Genomic DNA, 25,303 nt, shown 5'->3' with positions numbered 1-25,303 from the left:
TGGTTTTGTTTTTTTGTTTTTAAGGTGACATGTTATAAACATTTAAGATGTCCGATAGCATACAAACAAGTGTACACTGTATGTAGCTTGTGATAATGAAGGCAATAACGAAGAAAATTTTGATGCAAGAGAAAAGGGAGACAGTTGCTATAGGAAAGAAGTCTTGAAGAGGATGGGGTCCAGTGCTTAAATAAAGAGTTACTCAAATAGGAGTGAGGAGAGTATATCTGTAGTAATAGGACCAGATGGGTAGAGGTGCAGGTGATTGATAGATGTGATGAGAAGTGATAGAAATAAGTTTTCTGATTGCTTCTGTTTTCTTAGTGAAGTAGGAAGCAAAGTCATCAACAAAGAGAATAGGAGAAGAGGTGTTAAGACATTCAAAGAGAGAGGGTAAGATGTGCCCTGTATTTTCTAGGCCAGTGGTCAGCAAACTCATTAGTCAGCAGAGCCAAATATCAACAGTACAACGATAGAGATTTCTTTTGAAAGCCAAATTTTTAAACTTAAACTTCTTCTAACGTCACTTCTTCAAAATAGACTCGCCCAGGCTGTGGTATTTGTGGAAGAGCCACACTCAAAGGGCCAAAGAGCAGCATGTGGCTCATGAGCTGCAGTTTGCCAACCACTGATCTAGGAGAATATGAGAATAAATGGACCAGGAAACTGTAGTACAATCGTTGGGTTTCATTAAGGTCCCACTGATGTCATGAACTTAAAGTGAAACCAGCTGTCATGGTTGTGTGGGGTTTTTTTTAGCCATGTTTAATAGTTAGCTAACCAAGTTATTGATGTGCTGCAGTTTATTTAAGCAGTCCCTAAATGTTAGCATATTTTATGTTTTTAAATTTCAGTTGAATAACATTTTGATAAACTTTTTATTGAATTTATTGGAGTGCCATTGGTTAGTAAAATTATATAGGTTTCAGGTGCGCAATTTTACAACACATCTGTATATTATATTACGTGTTCAAAACCCCAAGTCAAGTATCCTTTCTCACCATTTGTCTGCTCTGTGCCTTCTTCTACCTCCCCAGCCTCCTTTCCCTTGGGTAATCACCATGCTATTGTCTGTGTTTATGAGGGTGTGTGTTTTTTACCCCATTATTACCTTCACCTTTTTCAGGCAACCCTGCAACCCCCTCACCTCTGACAGCTGTCAGTCTTTTCTCTGAGTGTGAGTCTGTTTCTATTTTGTTCTCCAGTTTATTTTGTTCATTAGATTCCACATATGAGTGAGATGATATGATACTTGTCTTTTTCTGACTGGCTTATTTCACTTAGCATAATGCTCTCCAGGTCCCTCCATGCTGTCACAAAGAATAAGATTTCATTTTGTTTAAACAGCCAATTAGTATTCCATTGTGTAAATGTACCACAACTTTTTACACACTCATTCACTCATTCACTGCTAGACTCTTGGGCTGCTTCCCGATCTTGGTTATTATAAATAATGATGTAATAAACATAGGGGTAAATATAATCTTTCAAATTAGTGCTTTGGGTTTCTTCAGATATATTCCCAGAAGTAGAATCGCTGTGTCTTAAAGCAGTTCAATTTTTAATTGTGTGAGTTGTCTCCACACAGTGTTTACTGTGGGTACACCAGTTGGCATTCCCACCAACAGTGCACCAGTGTTCCCTTTTCTCCACATCTTCACCAACACTTGTTTTTGTTGATTTATTGATGAAAGCCATTCTGCCCAATGGGAGGTGATAGCTCATTGTAGTTTTAATTTGCATTTCTCTGGTGATTGTGACATTGAGCATCTTTTCATATGTCTATTGGTCATTTGTAAATCCTCTTTTTTTAAAAAAAAATCTGTATTGTTTAAGGCAGTGGTCTGCAAACTCATTAGTCAACAGAGCCAAATATCAATGGTACAACGATTAAAATTTCTCTTTTAAAAAAAAATATTTTATTGACTTCATACAGAGAAGAAGGAAGAGGGTTAGAGTTAGAAACATCGATGAGAGAGAAACATTGATCAGCTGCCTCCTGCACATCTCCTACAAAGAGCAAATAAGCTCTTTGGTTAATCTCTTCCCACCCCACTACTCCCCTTCCCTTTGAACTTCATTAATCTGTTCCATATTTGCATGCCTCTGATTCTATTTCATTCATCCATTCATTTTGTTCATTAGATTCCTTGTTTTTGTTTTTGTTTTTGACTTTTAGATTCAATTGTTGATAGATATCTATTGCCATTTTATTGTTCATATTTCTTCTTCCTCTTCTTGCTCTTTGACATTTCATGTAATACTGTTTTGGTGCTGATGAATTCCTTTAGCTTTTTCTTGTCTGTGAAGCTCTTTATCTGACCTTCAATTCTAAATAATAACTTTGCTGGGTAGAGAAATCTTGGTTGTAGGTCTTTGGTTTTTGCTTTTCATTACTTTGAATATTTATTGCCACTCCTTCTAGCCTGCAAAGTTTCTGTTGAGAAATCAGCTGATAGTCATATGGGTGCTCCCTTGTAGGTAACTTAACTGCTTTCCTCTTGCTGCTTTTAAGATTCTCTCTTTGTCTTTACCCTTGGCGTTTTAATTGTAATGTGTCTTGGTGTGGGCCTCTTTGGATTCCTCTTACTTGGAACTCTCTGGGCTTTATGAACTTGCAACTCTATTTCTTTCACCATGTAGAGAAACTTTTCTGTCATTCATTCTTTTTTAATTTTTTTAATATCTTTCTCTCTCTCTCTCTCTCTCTCTCTCTCTCTCTCTCTCTCTCTCTTTTAAATATATTGATTTCAGAGAGGAAAGGAGAGGGAGGGAGAGAATTAGAAACATCAATGATAAGAGAGAATCATAGATCATCTGCCTCCTGCACCTTACATTGGGAATCAAACCCGCAACCTGGGCATGTGCCCTAAGCGGGAATCAAATCATGACCTCCTGTTCATAGGTCGACGCCCAACCACTGAGCCGCGCTGGCCATGCTCGTTATTTCTTCAAATAGATTTTTAATATCTTGTGCTCTCTCCTCTCTTTCTGGCACCCCCTAATGTGATAGTTGGTACACTTGAAGTTTCCTATAGGCTCCTTACACTATCTTTATATTTTTTTATTCTTGTTTTTCTTTTTGTTCCTCTGATTGGGTGTTATTCTTCCTCATATTCCAAATTGTTGATTTGCTTCTCAGAATCCTCTACTCTTTTTTTAAAAAATATATTTTATTAATATTTACAGAGAGGAAGGGAGAGAGATAGAGAGCCAGAAACATCAATGAGAGAGAAACATCGATCAGCTGCCTCTTGCACACCCCCCACTAGGGATGTGCCCGCAACCAACGTACATGCCCTTGGCCGGAATCGAACCTGGGACCTTTCAGTCCACAGACTGACGCCCTACCACTGAGCCAAACCGGTTTCGGCAGAATCCTATACTCCTGTAAATAATTCCTGTAAATTATTCTGTATTTCAGTTAGTGTAAGCTTAATTTCTACTGGTTCTTTTTTATATCTTTGACACTCTCACTAAGATCCTTGAAAGTCTCACTAAGTCCCTTAAAGCTCTCTTTGAGACCCTTGAAGCTCTCATTAATATCCTTGAGCAACCTTATAGCTATTGTTTTGAACTCTGTCCAGTATTTTACTTGTTTCCATTTCATTTATTTCTTTTTCTGGAGATTTCTTCCATTCTTTCATTTGTAACCTATTTCTTTGTCTCCACATTTTGGCCGATTCCCCATGTTTGTTTCTATATATTAGATCAGCAGCTGTGTTTAGTAAAATTATATCAATAGAATTGGTAGAGTGGCCTTGTGCAATAGGTGTCCTTTAGGGCCCAGTGCCTCAGCCTCCCCAGTCACCTGAGCTGGGCACTCTAGCCCCTGTGTGGGCTGTGTGCACAGTCTTGTTATAGTTGAGCCTTGATTGCTGTTAGTGTCACTGGGAAGAATTTATCTCCAGGCCAATTGGCTTAGTATCAGCTGCAACTACAGTGGGAGATCTGCTGTGCAGGAGACAATTCTTCGGAGCAAGACTTGCTTCAGTGGGGCTTTGGTGCCCACTGAGTCTGTCCCTTTAGTATGTTGCTGTGGGTGTGTAGAGTTGTATGGTGTGGTCTGAAGCCATTCACTGGGTTCACTGGCTCTAGGGCCTGCCGGGAGGTGCAAAATCAACCACTGCCTGGGACCATCCTGCAGGAGCTACCCAGCGATCTATAGATGGCTGCTACTTGTATTGGGTTTGGAAGTCCTGGGTGAGGCCCAGCTGTTTAGCAAGACAGGCTGGTGCTAGTGCTGGGTCTTAGGCATGCTGATGCCAGTTGCTGCTTGTTTACAAGATTTTAGGAAAGTCCTAAGCCAAGACAGGCCATTCATATGGCAGCGGCAAGCAGTTTGGGTGGGACTGCAAGTTGGATGTGGCAGGGTCTCAGGGAATCACCAGGGCAGAACAAACAGTGTGGACCATGCTGATGGAAACTCAGATATGGCTGCCAGTCATCTCTGTGACAAAGAAGGTGCCAGCACAGGAACAATGACCCCCATGAACACCCCGTCTGAAAAAAAGCCACCCCCAAGTTCCTGCTCCTAATGCAACAATCCAGTTCCTCCCCATATTTCCCTGGTTCTCCCAATGCTGACACCTGGCGATGGAGCTCAAAGCAAGCAGGACAGTGTAAGATTGTGCAAGATCCTTTAAGAGGAACTGCCTGGGTCTTCTGCAGCCTTCATGTCACTCAGTCACAGTCCTTGCTGATTTTTACCACCAGAGTTATGGGGACATCTCTCCTAGCTCTAGAACCCTGGGCTGGGGGGCTGGTGTGGGGCTGGGACCTCTTGCTTCTCACAGGAGGCCTACACAGCGATGATATCCCTAAAACCATGCCACATGTGGGTGTTGGACCAGCTGCTTTTGTGCCTCCACCCCTCCTACCAGTCTCTATGTACTTCCATCTTTACCTCTCATATTGTAGGACTTCCATTCATCCAGCTTTCAGGCAGTTCCGAATGACAGTTTTTCTGTATTTTAGTTGTAATTTCTATGTGGTTGTCTAAAGATGCAAGTACCAGCATTTACCTACTCGCCGTCTTGGTTCTCCATATATCCTCTTTGGGGAAGTGTATTCCAGTCCCTTTGCCCATTTTTAATTGGATTGTTTGGTTTTTTGTTTTGAGTTTTATAAGTTCTTTATAAATTGTGGATATTAACCCCTTATCAGAAGTATCATTGGTGAATATGGTATGTTCTCCAACTCAGTGGGTTGACTTTTTATTTTGTTGATGGTTTCCTTTGCTGTGTAAAAACTTTTTAGTTTGATGTAGTCCCATTTGTTTGTTAATAAACTGTTTTGTACGATAGATAAATCCACAAATCCGTAATTTTGTGTTTCAGTTCTAGAAATGAAATTGCTGATTGTATATGTTCATTTTTAAAGCTAATGCTAGAAATTGTCAAATGGCCTTCTAGAAATACACACCAGTTTATATTCCCACTAGCACTAGTGTTCCTTTTCCCATGCCTTTGCTAAAACATATGTACGTAAGCAATTAAATATTAGGTCTAGTAATAATTAATGTCTTTTTCTAATACTTTTTTAAATCGAATTTATTTAAACAATACAACAAAATTTAATCAAGAATATAGTTGCCGTTGTTTTCTACTACTTGTGCCCAACGCTCAGGAAGCATTTTAATCCCTCTGTTGTAAAATTCTTGTGATTTTGATGCAAAAAATTCGGTCAATGCATTTTTGAGGCATTCTTCATTATTAAATTTTTTTCCAAGAAGAAAGTTTTGCAAAGAACGAAACAAATGGTAATCGGAAGGGGCAATATCAGGAGAATATGCAGGTTGAGGGAGACCTTCCCATTCCAACTGGCGCAGTTTTTCAGCAGTGATTCTTGCAGTATGCAGTCGTGCATTATCGTGGTGAAGAATTACGCCCTTCCGATTAATCAGCGCGGGTTCTTTTTCTCTTAAAGCTTGGGCTAACCTTTCCAATTGGGCACTATACACTGCACTTGTAATGGTTTGGTTAGATGGTAAAAGTTCATAATGAAGAATTCCTTTAAAATTCCACCAAACACACAACATCACTTTTTTCGCATGCAAGTCAGGTTTTGGCGTGGGCTGCGGAGCCTCATTTTTGTCCAACCATTGAGGCCGCCTTTTCAAATTAACATACAGCACCCATTTTTCATCTCCGGTAACAATTTGCTCTAAAAACGGCAAACGGTTTTGACGAGAGAGGAGCGAACTGCAAATTGTGACTCTTTGATTACGGTTGTTGTCGGTCAACTCATGAGGAACCCATTTTCCAAACTTTTGGGCTTTGCCAAGTGCACGCAGTTGATTGGAAATTGTTTTTTGTGAACAATTTGAAGTTGTTGCAAGCTCTTGTTGGGTAATTTGAGGATTTTGCACCAAAAGAGCTTGAAGAGCTTCTTGATCAAAATTGGACACAAGGCCTCGACCACTCTTGTCATCTAACGAAAAATTTCCCTCGCGAAATTTCTCAAACCAAAGCTGGCATTTTCTGGCGCTAACTGCATCTTGACCAAGAGCACTACAGGTGTTTTTTGCAGCCTCACTTGCTTTTCTTCCTAATTGGCATGCAGTGCCGAATATGCTCTTCATCCGCCATCTTCTTAGCCCTAGTTTTGCAACAAAAACCAAACCAAACACAAACTTTTTCAAGCAAAACTTGTTAATTGCACTTCACACGTTCTGTAGATACCACGTGTTTGAAGGTTATGTCAATACAAGTCAACGCCAAGCAAGATTTTAAACGAATGTTTAAAAACGACATTAATTATTACTAGATATATGGATTGTTAAAACACTTTAGTGCCTGTTTTCTAGACAAAAGTTGGAGTGCCTTATTTTAATCTGTAACTATATTTAATTACTAGTGTGCATCCATATCTTTCCATATTGCCCTTTTATATTTGTTCTTTGCTAATTGTCTTTTCATGTCCTTTGCTCAGTTTTCCTTTTGAGATGTTTTTTATTTGTAAAAGAAATGTCTTGATAGATGAGTGATACTCTTATACAGAGAAGAACCTGTTATGCATGCTGCAAATTTCCCCCCTAATTTGCCTTTTTTATTTTGTTTTGGGGGTGTTTTAATGTATAGAATTAAGCTTATGTTAAATCTTGGTTTCTGCTTTTGTATATGTACTTATATGCTTTAGAAAGACCTCTACCTCAAGATCAGCTATTAACCTGTATATTCTCTTAGTTCCATATAAAACCTAATTTATATGCCTTTACAGTCATTTCCTACTTTGACTCACAAATTTGTGCATTTGCATTTAATAGAAATTGAATTATTTCCCATTTCTTTTACAGCTAAGATTTGTGGAGAAGATGGGCAGGTGGATCCCAACTGTTTCATTTTGGCACAGTCCGTAGTCTTCAGTGCAATGGAGCAAGAGTAAGTTATGTCGTAATTTCGCATTTTGCATTCTTGAGAATTTGGGTTTAGTCTTGGAATAGGTTTCACACAACTAAAAACGAACTATCTTTGAGGATTTAAGTATTTTGAGTATTTACAGGATCTTATAGGCATACTTTAATGGATTTTTTAAACAAGTACATTGTGAGCTCCATTAAAAATAAAACACTTTTATGTCAGTGATTTGTTGTTATTGATATAATTGGTATAAAAAGACTGAGGATTCCCTTAAAATCGGAACATATTTAAAAGAAACTCCTTATAAAAACGTATTTTGTTTTACAAGTAAATTAAAGTGACTAATTTGGAAATGAAATGTAGAGTATTAGTTTGCCAGAATTAGGTATTCAGGCTAATGGAATGTTCTATATTCTTGTTTATTTTTATATTTTGTTTTATTTTAACATTTTTATTATATTTATTGGCATGACATTGGTAATAAAAATAAAACAAATTTAATTTTTAATGTTAATACCTCCTAAGTTAAAATAATTTGTTTTTAATTCTAAAGTCACTTGGGGGTGATTGTGATTATTAGAACTGGTTTGTTTATTTAAACAATGCATGTCTTCAGGTAGATATTCTAATTTGTTATTGCTTGCTTTTAGGTTAATGTATGCCATAATACTAAATCCATATAGATTTGTTGAAACTGCCTCCAAAGGTGTTTTTTTTTTCTTTTTATTAATTATTGCTTCATACCCTTAAAGAGAACCTATATATTTATTTAGCATTTGTGAAAATGGTACTTTGTGCAGGAAGTTACAGCTCAATAGGAGAAATAGGGAATGTTCTTTAGTTACACGTGTGCTGAGTATCAGAGGGGGTCTACAGAGGCCATCAGAAGCGGGGGAGTCAGGAAGGAGGTAGTGCTGACCTAGGTTCTTAGGATAAAGCAGGCCCAATGTGGAACGAGAGTACTTTTCCCTATTAAGTTCTTTCCCTCGGTCGTACCCTCAAAGTGTCCCTTTTTGTCCATATGCAGGCACTTTAGTGAGTTTCTGCGAAGTCACCATTTCTGTAAATACCAGATTGAAGTGCTGACCAGTGGAACTGTTTACCTGGCTGACATTCTCTTCTGTGAGTCAGCCCTCTTTTATTTCTCTGAGGTAAAGTCTGTGTTTCCTCTCCTACTCTGTTAGAGCAGTTCAGCCTCTAAACTGTAAATCTGGGGCCCTGTGTATAAAAAATAGCAGAGCTGTATTTAAATAATTGTATTATTGTTTTAAGGTGTATGTGGTGGCAAGAGAGCTTTAATGACATATCAGTCAGATTAAAGAGAGGCCATGAAAATGCAATGTAAACTAACTCTAATTTGGAAAAATTGAATTAAGAGAATGTTTACTTTAAATTATTTGGAGTTGTTTTAAAATCACAGAGTTTGATACTTGACCCCAGTGTGCAAATATTTTCAGATCAGACTTCAGAAGAGAAAGAAAAGTCATAATTTTTTTCCTGCTGTCATTACCTTTGCTTTAGCCACTTCATAGGATTGCCCAGGAAAGCATTTGCAAAAAGCTGTGAATGTATTAATGTCTTTGAGGCATACATTTTAGTGTAATTGTATTTGTAGGCTTCAGAAAATGTAATCTTTTGTTGCACAGCACAAGATAAGAGGATCCCCAGTCTCCCAAAGCAGAAACACACTTGCATCCTATCTTGTCTCTTCACAAGAATGATTTAGTCTCCACTCCACTCCCTCTGTTTGCCACAGTTTAAGTGAGCATTAGTTTTGTTATTCCTCACTTGAGGATATTTTATTCATTGATTTTTAGAGAAAGTGGAAAGGAATGGGGAAGGGAGAGAGAGAAGGAGGGACAGCAAAATCCATTTGAGAGAAACACATCAATTGGTTACCTTCTTCACACACACACACACACACACACACACCCTCCTGTGGGCCAGGAATCGAACCTGTAGAACCTGTAACCTGGTGGATTCCCTTGACCAGGAATTGTATTTGTGACCCTCTGGTGCAAGAACCAATGCTCTGACCACTGAGCACCACCAGCTACGGCTAAGTCAGCATTTATTCAGGTTAATATGGCTGCATGGAGTGATAGAAATGATCAAGTATAAAAAATTTGGTCTGGTTACTTTAATCTTTGCATGTTTGCCAGTGAGGGACCACTATTGCACTTTACTGTAATTTTTACTCCGGTTCACTAACATTGTATCGAGCTGTGTACTAGTTGTGTTTTTGTTAGTTTTTTTGTTTTTTACCCCCTCTAAAAGAATGTTTTTAAATTTTTCGATCTCAAATGGCTCTACGTTGCTGACTGGCATTAACTGAACAAATGTACCTGTTAGGTGTTTTTGTTTGTTTTGTTACTTATATCCTATATAGTAAAAGTTAGGGCTTATAAATTAGGGATGGTAAGTGAAATCTGTTTATAGTCTCATTTCCCTCTTTTGTATTTTTCCTTCCTAGTACATGGAAAAAGAAGATGCAGTGAATGTCTTGCAGTTCTGGTTGGCAGCAGATAACTTCCAGTCTCAGCTTGCTGCCAAGAAGGGCCAGTATGATGGACAGGAGGCACAAAACGATGCCATGATTTTATATGACAAGTGAGTTTTATTTACTGAGGATTTGATATGCACTTCAGAAATAAAGATGCATAAACTCAATTTCCACTTCAAGGAACTCACAGGCAGCAGCATACAAACTGCTTTTCATATGGTGTGTGTAAAGTTTTGGAGGTTCTTGGAATAAAACTTTCTGCTGGAGAAGAGGGGAGGTTTGTGTGAGGCAGGCAGGACAGTGGTGTGTAGTTCAGGGAGGGTTCCATGGAGAAAGATCTAAAATGGGCTCTGAAGAATGCATTGAACTTTGCTAGCCAGAGAAGGCAGACAGGAACATCCTGGGCAAGCAAAGACATGGAAATCTGCAGAATGTAGTGCTTTAAAGAAACAAGTTTGGTAATGGAGCTTGGGTAAGGAATATTAAAGATGCAGTTAGAATATATTGTAAAAGATCCTATATATCTGTTTATGGATGCATCATAATTTTTGGTGCAAATCTGCTTGGCCAATTTAACTATTTAATGAATAATAGTTCTTCATTAGTCTTCACTGAAAAGCATAGGGTGGCACAATCCTACAGTGCACAGAATTGAAAACCTCAGGCAAGTGATAAAGCTGTGGCCAGCTTCACTGCACTTTTCTTATTTTGTAAAGAAAAGTAATACGTTATTTGTATCCAGAAGCAAGTGCTAAGGATAACTTGAGGGTAGAGAAGAATCCATAGATGCTAGGGTTGGAAGGAGCTGAGAGATTCTAGATCCATAGGAATATTAAAGAGCATCTAGCCCGGCAGCTGATTAAAGATAGGTTTCTAGTCGTCTCTGAGATACCGACTCAGCAGGTTTGAGGTGTGACCTAGGAAACTTTAGTTTTAGAAAACACCCCAGATGACTCTGATGAATAGCCTAATTAGGGATCAAGACTGATTTTCCTGCCGAAACCAGTTTGGCTCAGTGGATAGAGCATCTGCCTGCGGGCTGAAGGGTCCCAGGTTCGAATCCGGGCAAGGGCATGTACCTTGGTTGCGGTCACACCCCCAGTAGGGGGTGTGCAGGAGGCAGCTGATCGATGTTTCTCTCATCGATATTTCTAACTATCCCTCTCTCTTCCTCTCTGTAAAAAAATCAATAAAATATTAATAAAATTTTAAAAAAAGGCTGATTTTCCTATTTTGCAGATAAGAAAGTTAAGGCCCAGGGGTAGTGACTTTCTCAAAGTTACAGGGTTAAGTTAGTGGCTGCACTTGGCCTGGAATGCAATGCTTTGTGCTTGTGCAGTGTTATTTTAGTATATTTGTGGAAAATATTATGTAGGAAACTGTTATATGGTCATAGAAATAGCAGGTGTTACATTTAGAAATTTAGTCTGGGGTCCCCCAAAATTCAAATCATGGAGGAATATTTATGAACTTGTTATAAGATGGAAGACTCGCTTTTTGTTAAGAAAACACTGATGACAAAAAAGCGTTTTCTGTATGCTGGAGCAGGAGAGTGCACTAGCGAGCACTGGCTGACATCAGTCCCACATGGAGCAGAGCCCCAGTTTTCCCACTGGATCCCGTGCTCATTCAGGAGCCATTTCTAAATGAAGGTTACCGCTGTACTGTCATTTTGGCAAGTTGTGCCAAATTTGACTTTATTTGGTTTACATCTTATTTATGCATCTTCATAATCATGCCTCATCAGTCTTTCTGTATTTGTATTATAGACAGGAGTTAGACATCTCTAGAATGCTTGGGAATATAACAAGGTGTCCCCAAAAAAAGTGTACTCACTTGAATAGCTAATACTCAATTCTGCAAATGAAATTTATTTTAATAAACACTATCTTTATAATTATTCAGAGTGTGTGTATACGTTCTTTTGGGATACCTTATATATGTCTTTCTCCTTTAATGCTTTTATTTAGTGTCCACTTTATTATTGGCTTACAAAACACCAGCTGCCTTATATTCTGTTAACAATCTTTGAGTTATTGGCTCAGTTGGTTTGGAGCATCGTCCGTACATCCAAAAGTTGAGGGTTCGGTTCCTGGTCAGGGCACATGCCTAGGTTGCAGGTTCCATCCCCAGTCAAGGCGTGTGTGAGAGGCAGCAGATTGGTGTTTCTCTCTCACACACACCCCTCCTTTCTTTTACTCTGAAAATCAATAAAAACATATCCTTGGGTGAGGAATTTTTTTTTTTTTACATATTTTATTGATTTTTTTTTGCCCCCCTCCCTCCCACACATCTCCTCCCTCCCCAGAGTTTTATGTCCATTGGTTGTACTTATATGCATGTATACAAGTCCTTCGGTTGATCTATTATCTGGGTGAGGATTTTTAAAAAGGCTTTAGCCCTAGCCAGATTTGCTCAGTGGGTAGAGCGTTAGCCTGTAGACTGAAGGGTCCCAGGTTCAATTCCAGTCAAGAGCATGTATCTCGGTTGTAGGTTCCTGGCCCTGGTTGGGGGCATAAAGGTGGCAGTCAATTGATGTGTCTCTCTCACATCAGTGACTTTCTCTGTCTCTCCCTCTCCCTTCCACTCTCTAAATATCAATGGAAAAAATATTCTCAGGTGAGGATTTGTTTTTTTGTTTTTTTTTAATCTTTGAGCCCTGGCTGGTTTCTCAGTGGATAGAGTGTCAGTCCTTAGACCAAAAGGTTCAATCCCTGGCCCCCCTTGGGGCACATGGGGAGGCAGCCAATGTGTTTCTCTCATCTATGTTTCTCTCTCTCTCTCTCTCTCTCTCTCTCTCTCTCTCTCTCCCCCCCCCCCACACACACACACACCCTCATCCCTTCCACCATGTTCAAAAATCAGTGGGAAAAATATTCTCAGAGGAAGATTTTAAAAAATATATTTGAGACTATTGATTACTACTTTTCCTTATATACCAAGTCATCAGCAGTCCTGTTATTCATCCAAATATATCAAATACATCCACTTTACCCTCAGTACTATTTTGTTTGAATTCCTACATGTAAATTATCTATATGTATGCCTCCTAGTTACGATGGTGTGTTCTCATTAAATCCTGTGCAGGGATTTTTTTTCTGCTCTGTTTTTAGAAGAAATAACAGTGTCTTACCCTCTTTTAATCCATTTCTTTCTGAGAAGTGCTGAACAGAACATAGGTTCCTATTAAATACCTGGTGCACAAAATTTGTGCACAGGGGTAGGAGGGAGGTGTATGTGTGTCCCTCAGCCCAGCCTGCACCCTCTCGAATCTGGGATCCCTCTCACAATCCAGGACTGATGGCTCCCAAACCACTCATCTGCCTGCTAGCCTGATCTCCCCCTAATCACTCTGGGCTCTAGCCTGATTGACACCTAACTTGCTCCCCTGCTGGCCCAATTGCCCCTAACTGCCCTGCCCTGCTAGCCTGGTCATCCCTAACTGCCCTCCCCTGCCAGCCATCCTGTGTCCACATGGGGGCGGCCATCTTGTCTGTTGGAGTGATGGTCAATTTGCATATTACCTCTTTATTATATATAGGATGTGTGATTGATTGTTTTATTTGCCTCAGTTGTAGCCTGGCTCTTAAAAATCTTTTTTTTTAATTTTAATATATTTTATTGATAATTTACAGAGAGAAAGGGAGAGGGATAGAGAGCTAGAAACGTCGATGAGAGAAACATCGATCAGCTGCCTCTTGCACACCCCCTACCAAGGATGTGCCCGCAACCAAGGTACATGCCCTTGACCGGAATCAAACCTGGGACCTTTCAGTCCGCAGACCGAGATCTACCACTGAGACAAACCGGTTTCTGCTGGCTCTTAAAAATCTTAAACAAGAACCAATAGGTTGGAAGGCAGATAGGGAGGTAGCAAGTTGACTCAGATATCTTTGGGGAATGGGAGTAACAGTTGCAGCAAGGGCATGATAGTTCCAAGTCTGCAGGCTGAATCAAGTACCATTAGAAGATTCTCTGGTGTAGGGGTCAGAAGTTGCTTGTATTTGCTTTGGGTTTACTTTGGCTGTCTTTCTATCATAGGTACTTCTCCCTGCAGGCCACACATCCTCTTGGATTTGATGATATTGTAAGATTAGAAATTGAATCTAATATCTGCAGGGAAGGTGGGCCACTCCCCAACTGTTTTACAACTCCATTACGTCAGGCCTGGACAACCATGGAGAAGGTAACCAAGAATATCCGAAGTATTAACCTATACAAAGTTTTTACTGTCAGAACCCAGAAAAGAGCATGGGAAAACAATATGCAACAGGACAGTGGAAAATTGAAGTAGTGCAGCGTAGTGAGTAAGAGCAGAGTCTTTGCATCTGATTCGGTATGTATTAATCTTAATCTTTACGGGCTGAGTAGCTTCAGGCAGTTAATGAAGTTCTTTGAATCCATTTGCTTCGTCTGTGAAATGGGAATGTTATGGATAATAGAAATTTACCTTAAAATTATGTTAAGGATAAAAACAAGATAAGGTGTATATGAATACTTATTAATTAGATACCAGTATTGGGCAAAGTTCTCTTAGGAATGATCCAGATATTTCACCAATATCCCTCAACAGGGTTGGAGCATTAGTTTTATGTAGTATCGTGATCACTAATTAGAGTATTAGTAGTAGCTTATTAACAGTGAAGTATTAGAATTTGTGAATGATTTATTCTTCCAATAACCAGAGCAGCTTTTACCAGGAATTGCAGAGCCCAGGGGAAGCCCATGAAGTTAGGTTGCTGCGTGTGTCATGTGTATCTAGGTGGGAAGGGTTAAGTACGCACTGTAACATAGCATCCACGGAACAAGGAAATTCCGGGATAGGAAAGAGTTCAGTATAAAAATCAAATCATTGAAAAGCTAATGATAAACTGAAGTATCGGCTATTGCTCTGGGAAAATAATTTTTCATGTTTAAAATTATAATCTTTCTGATCTTAAAGAAAACGTTTCAGATCTGTATTTTTTTTAATGTCCTTTTTTTTTAATTTCTTTACTGATTAAGGTATGTATTACATTTTTTAAAAAGAGAAAAACAAAATCTAAAAATATTTCTTACTAAATATGTGTATGTAAAGAACTTAAACTAATTTAATGAAATCAAGTAGATAATAGAAAAAGGCAGAGGTGATTCATTCGCCAGTGCTTTGCATCGTTCTGTGCTGGCTGTTGGTGTTAGAGTGGTGACAAAAGAAACATGGTTTCTGCCCTCCCAGGGCTCTAAGAAAAGACACAACTACACACAGACATAAATGCTTAAAACCGTGCTAAGTGCTGTGCAGGAAAAATTGGTAATAGCAACTGTCAGTAATAAACATGGGAACTTATTCAGCATCTTTCATAATTTTTTAAAAGATATATTTTATTGATTTTTTTTTTTTTTTTTTTTTTTACAGGGAGGAAGGGAGAGGGATAGATAGTTAGAGAAAGGAACATGATCAGCTGCCTCCTGCATACTCCCTATTGGGTATGTGCCCACAACCAAGGTACATGCCCTTGACCAGAATTGAACCTTGGACCCTTCACTCCACAGGCCGATGCTCTATCCACTGAGCCAAACTAGTTAGGGCTATCTTTCATAATTTTTAAATGCAAATAAAAACAACCATAGTTATTAGACATTTATTTAACAACTAATGGCCTGGTGCACAAAATTTGTGCAAAGGCAGTGAGGGGGATGTCCCTCAGCCTGGCCTGCATCCTCTCGAAATCTGGGACCGCTAGCTCCTAACCACTCACCTGCCTGCCTGCCTGATCACCTCTAACCACTCTGCATGCTGGCCTGATCACCCCTAACTGCCCACCTCTGCTGGACTGATTGCCCTCACCAGCCCCCCTCCCACACCAGCCTGCTCGCCCCCAACTGCCCTCCCTGCCAGCCTGCTCGCCCCCAACTTAGACTCCCCCCCTCCAGCCTTCTCACCCTAACTGCCTCTGCCTCGGCCCTGCCACCATGACTTTGTCCAGAAGGTCTCCCAGTCTAATTAGCATATTACTCTTTTTATTAGTATAGATAATTTGAAAAACACAACCTGGCCCTAGCCAGTTTGGTTCAGTGGGTAGAGTATCAGCCTGTGGACTGAAGGGTGCCGGGTTAGATTCTGGTGAAAGGCATATACCTTGGTTGCAGGCTCCTCCTATTTTTCTCCCATTGATGTTTCTATCTGTCTTTCCCTCTCTGAAAATCAATGGGAAAATATCCTCAAGTGAGGATTAAAGATAAATTAAATTAAAGGTTAAAAAAAAAAGAATGAAAAGAAAAACACAACCTGGTGTTTGAAAGCCTGTGTCAAAACAGATAGCTTGCCCTGGCCGGGGTGGCTGAGCTGGTTGAGCATCATCCTGTGCATTGAAAGTATTCTGGTTTGATTCCGGTCAGGTCACGTGCCCAGGTTTTGAGTTTGATCCCCAGTAGGAATGCTTGTGGGAAGCAACCGATCATCATTTCTCCCCCACATCAGTGTTTCTCTCTTTCTCTTCCTTCCTCTATCTGTTTTTCTTTCTTTTTTTTTAATTTAAAATCAGTTTTTTGAAGAAAAAAAACCAAAAAACAGATACCTTGATATATTGCTAGCAGAGCAAATTAACAATATCCTTCTGAAGGGTAAATTGCCTATATACTGTATATTAAAACTAAAATGTTCGTACTGTTTAATTTAGTAATCACACTCCTAGTAATTTATCATAAGGAAATCAGTTCAAAAATAAAAATCAATATCTATGCACAAAGATTTTAATATTTATAACAAACCAGAAAAATGTAGTTTCAATATATATCCACTCCCTAGACAATTTTCTGGTCACAAGAATTCTAAATATCTATTCTATGTAATAGTTTCATAGTAAAGTGTTGTTGTTTTTTTGCGGGAAAAAATATAAATTATACATGTTGTAATTTTAGTTACAGTGTAAACTCTGTATAAAAGGAGAAGTAAAATCATTTGTAAAATTTTGTTTTAAAAATAGAATTTTAGTTGTATTTGATTTCAGCATTTAAAATAATGCTTGTCCTCTCTTTCAGGTGTTTTTGCCTGGCTTTCTGTCCAGCAACCTGTATTATAAATATTTGAATGATCTCATTCATTCGGTTCGAGGGGATGAATTTCTGGGAGGGAATGTCTCACTAACCGCTCATGGCTCTGCCAGTGCTCCTGATGACTCTCACCAGGGGGGTCCTGACAGCTCAGCATCTCAGGTACTCACCATTGCCTCTGCCGTTAGAAAAGAAAGGTGTGCATCCTTTCCTTTAAACACAGTGACAGGTCCCTTCGTAAGTTTTAAGTTGTTGAAGAAACAAAGGTGAAATAAAATTAGCTTCCTTACTATATATTCTAATCAAAGTATTTGTATATATTGTAAGGTATCATGCTGTTTCACTCAGGCTATTTTCCTGCTTGACACTAGATGTTCCTTTCAATAATCACAAAATATAATACACATTTATAGCCTCTGAAGAGCTCTTTATGCAATTGTTTGGGATGCATTTTATAGAATAATTGAGTGAACTATTAGATTTCTTATGGTTGTATTTCACTGAATAGCTTTTTATTTCATTTGAATTATAGTGCTATTGTATATTTCCTAATCTTTGGTTTGGTTTTGGAGTGCTCTTGTATATCAGACCTTACTTGACTCTCCCCAGGAAGTGGGTTATCCTCAAGAGAAGAGACCTAAAGAGGTATTAAGAAGTTAACTGCTACCGGGACTGATTTGGCTCAGTGTATAGAGCATTGGTCTGCGGACTGAAAGGTCCCGGGTTCGATTCTGGTCAAGGGCATGTACCTTGGTTGTGGGCACATCCCCAGTGGGAGGTGTGCAGGAGGCAGCTGGTCGATGATTCTCTCTCATCGGTGTTTCTAGTTCTTTATCCCTCTCCCTTCCTCTCTGTAAAAAAATCAATAAAATATATCATAAAACAAAAAAAAGATGTTACTGTAACTGCTTTTATTGAAGTCAAACAGCAAGTGGGAGAGCCAGAAATATATTTCCTGTCTAGTGTTTTTCACCACAAGTTTAATAATATATTGTAATTATTTTTTCATCTCTTTTGACAAATAATACTTTGAATTTTTGACACTGGGCCTTCGACAAATTTTCTTAATTTATAAAACAGAACTATTTTATTGCTATCAACAGGCTCTCCTTGTACATTTCCCTGCTCTCAAGATTACCTTGGAGCTAACCTGCTGCATGTGGTTGCCACTTTGTTTTTCGTACAGATTGGATGGACTGTTTGGGCTTTCAGGCACTTTAAAGATCATTGAGCCACACCAGCCAGGCTAATCTCATTTTTTTTTTATTCATCATTGATAATACATAGAACTATAACTGTTTTTTGTTTGTCATCTACCTTCAACTTTACTAAATTGATGTTAGCTCTAATAGTTTTCTTGTGGATTATTTAGGGTTTTCTGTATATAAGATAACTTTATTTGTGAATAGAAAGTATTCTTTCTATCCATTTCGGGTGCCTATTATTTCCTTTTCTTGCCTAATTGTTCTAGCTAGAACTTCCAGGGGGAAAGCTTTCAGTTTTTTATTAGTTAGTAAGATGTTCAGAGTGTGTTTTTCATAAATAAATGCTTTTTATGAAGTTAAGGAAGTTCTCTACTATTCCTGCTTTGCTGAATGTTGTTTTATCAAGAAAGTATTTGAGCCCTAGACAGTTTGATTCAGTGGATAGAGCGTTGGCCCACAGACTGAAGGGACTCAGGTTTGATTCTGGTCAAAGACTCATTCCTTGGTGTAGGTTTGATCCCGACCCTATTTGGAGTGTGTGCAGGAGGCATCCAATTAATGTGTTTCTCTCACATTGATGTTTCTCTGTCTCTGTCTTGTCCCCTTCCTTCCACTCTCTCAAAAAATCAATATATATATATATTTTTTAATTGATTTCAGGGAGGAAGGGAGAGGGAAAGAGAGATAGAAACATCAATGAAGAGAGAGAATCGTTTATCAGTTGCCTCCTGTAAGCCCCCTTCTGGAAATAGAGTCCACAGCTCAGCATGTGCCCTTGACCGGAATCGAACCCTGGACCCTTCAGTCCACTGACCGATGCTCTATCCACTGAGCCAACCAGCTAAGGCCACAAGTGAAGATTTTAAAAAGTGGGGGGAGGGGGTATGTTGGGTTTGTCAAATGCTCTTTCTGTATTAGCTGACATGATTATGCAGGCTTTTGGTTTTTACTCTTGAAACGTTAATTGATTACCAGTTATTAAACCAAGCTTGCATTCCTGGGATAAATCCCACTTGGTTGAGGTGTATAATTATTTCCATATGTTTCTGGATTAGTTTGCTAGTATTTTATTGAGGATTTTGGGTCTACAGTCCAGAGATTGGCCTGGTTTGGGAATCTGAGTAACAATGGTCTCATACAAGTATTCCCTTTCCTTTATTCTGAAGCCTCTTTTCTTTTCTTTTTTCTTTTCTTAACATATTTTATTGATTTTTTTACAGAGATGAAGGGGGAGAGATAGAGAGTTAGAAATATCGATGAGAGAGAAACATGGATCAGCTGCCTCCTGCACACCCCCCACTGGGGATGTGCCTGCAATCAAGGTACATGCCCTTGACCGGAATCGAACCTGGGACCCCCCCCAATCCGCAGGCTGACACTATCCACTGAGCCAAACCAGGTTCGGCTGAAGCCTCTTTTCTTATTTTTTTGTTGTTGCTGTTAATCCTCATCCCAGGATATTTTTTCATTGATTTTTAGGGAGAGGGGAGACAGAAATATCAATGTGAGAGAGACATATCAATTGGTTGTCTCCTGCATGTACCCCAACCAGGTCTGGGAAACCTGTAACCAAAGTACGTGCCCTTGACTGGAATCGAACCTAGGACCTGTTCAGTCCAAGGGCCGACACTCTATCCACTGAGCCAAACCGGCTGGGGCTCTTTTCTTTTTAATTCTGTGCCTTTTTGGCACAAAAAGAGCACTTTCCTCATCTTCAACCTCAAAGAATGTTTATACGTATCTATTCAATTATTTATTTTATTAATTTAACCTATTCCTCAGTTGTGGATGTTAGGCATGTTTCTGTCTTTTGTTATTTTAAATAATGCTGCAGTGAACAATCTTGTATATAAGTCATTTTGCATAAGTATCTGAAATTGAATTTTTAGAAGTGGAATTTCTGGGTCAAACCATGGCTCTGTAATTCATAGATCTATCAATTTTGACTTCCTTTTCATGTGGGAATGAGGAATGGGGACATAGAATGGTGAAGGGGAACTTTTTACACTTACTTAACTGGTTAATTTAGAAAGTTAACTTGAGCTTCTCTTCTATCACATGGCCTCACTGAGAATCAAAAGCCTTCAGGTTTATCTTGTAAAAGTTGGGCGTCACATGTATTAGACAAGATGCTATGTATGGGTGGATGGGAGTTTTGCACAAATGAGAACGAAATGCTGGAAGGCAGCACATTTGTGGGAACTTGAGAAAAACATTTGGCATCTGAGTGCATATAGTGTGCATTTTAATATTGTGCTTTCCCCCTGTAGTTAAATGTTGATGTTACATTTCAAAATCATTGCTGTTTTATCACAGTAATGATGGGTTAAGTAAAAATTACATGTATTTCAAACACTGAAGATTTGTACAAATCTGTCATATTCCAAACCCAGGAGTTATTTGATTCCTAAATAATATACTACTAATTTTACAATTTCTATTGTAGTCCAGTATGAAAAAAGCTAGTGTTAAAATTCTGAAAAATTTTGATGAAGCAATAATTGTGGATGCTGCAAGTCTGGATCCAGAAACTTTATATCAACGGACATATGCAGGGTAAGCTTGGCACATGTCTAGAATTTTATCAAGTATATTAAATTTTGCATCTTTTTTTCATTTTAACCTAAACTATTTTAATCTATTATTATGCACACAAAAGGTTTGCATATAGTATACAGTAGAACATGGATAGAGTGAAGGCTTAGGAATGACTTCCTGGGTTTTAGTCTTGTCTCAGCCACTTATTGGCAAACTACTTCATCTCTTTGTGTTGCAGTTTTTCAACTATAAAGTGAGGATAATATTACTATTTCATTGGGTTGTTGAAGGTATTAAATGAGGTCACGCATAAAAGAATTTAGCACATGGTCTGGTATCAATAAGCACTCCACAAATATTACATCATTATTCCATCACTGTAGACAATATTGATGAAGTGTCATGTTTGTGTGGTGTGTTTTGGGCTGTCTCATTTATATTTCATTTGATTCATATGTTATCAATTTCAAAGTTCCTGTCTTAAAAGCAAAAAGAAAAATACAGTACAAAGATGCCAATATCTTCTATATGGACTGTATAACAATACTTGGGAAATGGAATAAAATTGTTCCTTTGTATTTTAGAAATAACTTGTTTATTTCATTCTACAACAAAAAGATAGTGATTCATAGGATATGCCACTTATTACACTTTACCCCAGATCAAATCTTAAAATCATTCCTCTTCCCTAAAGATGGCTTGATTCACACATAGGCCTGTGTAAAGGCTAATGCCTCCACTGCAGCCCCAGGCCTAGCAGTGCCATGTAAAAGGGATTTCAACATGCTTAGTTGTTTTTCTCTGAAAATAACATGAGAATTGGGAAAAGGAGTCTGAACAGTACAGGTACTTGAGATAAATGAAGGTCCTTGGATCACCTTGTTTTTGGAAAGCACACCTCAGCTGTGTCGCATTGTGGTGAGCTTTGTTTCTTTTAGGAAATGGTGGGCAGTAAGTGTAGATTAATTTCCAAAGATATTTATTCTTAAGGAATGATTGACTCATTTGTTTAAAATCTTGCCTAAGAAAGTATCAGTTGCAATGTTTTACTTTCATAGATGTTTTTGTGTGTAAATACAATTTTTTGTGAATTTTATTTTTAACTTTCTTTTTTTAAAATATATTTTATTAATTTTTTACAGAAAGGAAGAGAGAGGGATAGAGAGTTAGAAACATCGATGAGAGAGAATCATCGATCAGCTGCCTCCTGCACACCCCCTATTGGGGATGTGCCCACAACCAAGGTACCTGCCCTTAACCGGAATCGAACCCGGGACCTTTTAGTCCGAAGGCCGATGCTCTATCCACTGAGCCAAACTGGTTTCGGCTAACTTTTGTTCTTTTCCATCACCATTTATTCCCCTCTGCGCCCTCTTTCACCTCCACTTCCACCCCTGCAATCACCACACTGTTCACTGTTGTCCATGCCCATGAGTTCTCTTTTTTTCTAATTTATACAGTGGGTCATAAATAGAGATAATTTTTCTCCCATCCTTAAAGTTAGTTTCCAATGTTTTAATTTTGTGATTTCAGCATCTTCCTGAAATTTCTATCAAAGCAAACAAATTGTAGCAGTAGGGATAGTGAAGCTTAAATGAAGTGATGACTTATTAGGAAGGCTTTCTCTAAAATAAGACTCACTTTGCCTGAAAGGAGATAATATAGAGACATCATAAAATCTGTTTTTCTTCTTTTAATTAACTTATAAGGACAAATATATTAATCTATAGTAATAAAAATGTACTATGCTAATTAGAGTGGATGACCTTCCGGACAAGCCAGAGCTGTAGCTGCAGGATGGAGGCAGCTGAGGGTGCTGCAAGGGAGGGATCCAGGCAGCCGCCATTGCTAAGAAGGCCTTCTCTTGCATAAATTTCATGCATCGGGCCTCTAGTGTCTTATAAAAATTAATTTGTAGATAAGGCTCATGTCTCTTTGATCACACACCTATTCTTATTTTCTACTCATTATTATAGTGTATTTTCTGTTTGCTTATTTTTACATAGTTAACATTACCCTGTATGTATCTTGTGCTTTCATTCGTAGTGAGTTTTGTAGGTTTTTCTGTTAGTCTATATAGATTTACTTCATTTTAACTGTATCATAGTTTCTATATGTAATTTTAATTATAACATAACTCTGACAAAATATTCCACATAATGTGTTGTGCCACTATTTGATCATTTTGATATTGAGTGTTTCAATTGTTTTTATTTTTCATTTTTACACCCAGTATAGCAAAGCACTTCCTTTTATATACTTCCTTATACCAAAAAGCAGATTTGAAATTTTACTAATTTACCATTAAAAGTACCTGTACATTTTACATTCTTTTTTTTTTTTTTTTAATATATTTTATTGATTTTTTTACAGAGAGGAAGGGAGAGGGATAGAGAGTTAGAAACATAGATGAGAGAGAGACATTGATCAGCTGCCTCCTGCACACCCCCTACTGGGTATGTGCCCACAACCAAGGTACATGCCCCCAACTGGAATCGAACCTGGGACCTTTCAGTCTGCAGGCAGATGCTCTATCCGCTGAGCCAAACTGATTTTGGCACATTTTACATTCTTATCAATCATTAATAAAGGTACTAATTTTTCCCACATCCTTGTCAACACTAAATAATATCAAATTTTACATTTTTTTTTACCAGTCTTGTATTATTGCTCATGAGATAAAGCTGCTTTTGGCATGTTTGTTGGTTGTTGAGGTGTTTCTTCTGTGCATTGACTCTTTATCTCATTTTCACACTTTTCTTTTGGGTGATTTTTTTAAAATATATATTTTATTGATTTCAGAAAGGACAGAAGAGGGAGAGAAAGATAGAAACATCAACGATGAAAGAGAATCATTGATCAGCTGCCTCCTGCTCGCCCCATACTGGGGACCTAGCCCTACCAGGAATCAAACCACAGTAGATGCTCAACCATTGAGCCACACCAGCTGGGCTGTTGGGTGATTTCATAATGACTTGTTGGAATTCTGTATGAATATTAACTATTGGTTAGTAGTATCTCTTAAAAAATAAGACGTTTTACTGTGTTCTTTGCCTTTTAACTTTGCATTTTTACTATAGTTTTATAGCATACTATATACTAGTAACTATATGTTATTCTAGTTTAATAAGACATTTTGTCCTACTTTTTTATCTCTTTTTACAAAGTTACCTTGGCTATTCTTGTGTCTTTTCTCTTTGAATTTTAGAAATGTGAATTACCTGTTAACTTGGCATATTTCATAAACCTTTTTAGGATATTTGAATAGAATTGCGTTGAATTAATGATTATTTTGCTTTCTATTTAAAATAAGCCTCACTATGAATAACATGAGATACTTAAAATTGGTTTTTTCTTTTTAATTTAAAGTTAATTGTTAGAAATTACATTCTTCTCATGCTTACATAGGAAGATGACGTTTGGAAGAGTCAGTGATGTGGGACAGTTCATCCGGGAATCTGAGCCTGAACCTGATGTGAAGAAATCAAAAGGTCTGTGCTGTTCTTATACTTAATACTAAGCCTTTACTCACATTAGTCATTGACTGTAAGTGAAGGATCCTTTAAGATTTAAACTGTTTATTTTGTGAAATAATTGCCATATACTTCACCTTGCTATTTATAGTCATAAGTGAATACAAGGATTTCATGTAATCACAGTTCTATATAGTCTCTCTCTCTCTGAATCAATTATTGAACTTGCTTTGCCATTCAGAAGATATCTATATGAAAAAAATACGTAGCACTTTTTTATCTAATGATGAAATACCCAATCCAGATTGGACTTGAGATTTTCTTGGGGTCCTTTATCTTGTTAAATTTTCTCCAAATTGTGAAAGTTATTATGAAATACATGTGGGAAATATTAATAGATGAAATTCAGATTCTTTGTTTAATTGGCAGAAGAGTGCTTGATCAATTCTAAGAGTTAAACGCAAATTCTTTTTTGTTGTTGTTGTTGTTACTCTTCACTCAAGAATATTTTCCCATTGATTTTTAGGGAGTGGAAGGGAGAGGGAGAGACAGAGAGAAACATTATGTGAGAGAGACATATTGATTGGTTGCTTCCTGCATGCACCCTCAATCAGGGCTGGGGATCTTGAGCCTGCAACCAAGGGATGTGCCCTTGATTAGAATCAAACCTGATACCCCTCAGTCCATGGGCTGATGCTCTATCCACTGAGTCAAACAAGAAGGACAACACACATCCTTTTTGACTAATTGTTCAGTGTAATTGGACTGACTGACTGAGTTGTCTTGAGTAAAAGATACTGACTTTCATAAGAAAAAAATGCTCCATTTTGATGTATGTTTAAAATTAAGAGCTGTTACTAATTTTCCTATTGAATTTAATAGGACTGCATTCTTATTGTGTTTATCTTATTTTTTAATGTAACGATTGTTTGACTAATGAATTATGCCACTTATGTTGGTGAACAATCTCCTTGTGGATTAGATATACATTGATGGAGTATAAAAATACAATTATTAAAATAACATATACCAAAAAAGGGGACTTTTCACCTCTTTCACCTTATTAGTTTGTCCAAATAATTTATTTTTATTTTTTGTATTGCCAGAAAAGTCTGAGCTACACAATTGGGAAAAATGTAAAGACTAAAGAAAGTATACAACAGTTAATTCATTAAATAATTTTTAGTGCTG

The 25,303-nt window shown here is 38.0% G+C and overlaps 1 protein-coding gene across 4 annotated transcripts in view; it reads left to right on the top strand.

Annotated features, from left to right (window-relative positions):
• AKAP10 (A-kinase anchoring protein 10) overlaps positions 1-25,303 on the top strand; it is a 77,312-nt gene that overhangs the window by 37,455 nt on the left and 14,554 nt on the right. For 3 of the 4 annotated variants that reach the window (XR_006742523.1, XM_036451918.1, XM_036451917.1), the window contains 7 exons: positions 7,298-7,382; positions 8,389-8,512; positions 9,835-9,971; positions 13,906-14,050; positions 16,885-17,058; positions 20,548-20,657; positions 24,048-24,130. Coding sequence is in view for 3 of the 4 variants with exons in the window: in XM_036451918.1 (XP_036307811.1) it covers positions 7,298-7,382; positions 8,389-8,512; positions 9,835-9,971; positions 13,906-14,050; positions 16,885-17,058; positions 20,548-20,657; positions 24,048-24,130 (858 nt within the window). In the remaining variant the exon portion in view is untranslated. Of the gene's footprint in view, positions 1-7,297; positions 7,383-8,388; positions 8,513-9,834; positions 9,972-13,905; positions 14,051-16,884; positions 17,059-20,547; positions 20,658-24,047; positions 24,131-25,303 lie in introns of those variants that run through there. The other variant, XM_045586513.1, reaches the window with a different exon arrangement.

The sequence above is a fragment of the Pipistrellus kuhlii genome, unplaced genomic scaffold (assembly GCF_014108245.1).
Source record: "Pipistrellus kuhlii isolate mPipKuh1 unplaced genomic scaffold, mPipKuh1.p scaffold_m20_p_23, whole genome shotgun sequence".
NCBI classification, from domain to species: Eukaryota; Metazoa; Chordata; class Mammalia; order Chiroptera; family Vespertilionidae; genus Pipistrellus; species Pipistrellus kuhlii.
Note: the sequence above shows the minus strand (reverse complement) of the source record. Positions and strands in the feature narration are given on the sequence as shown.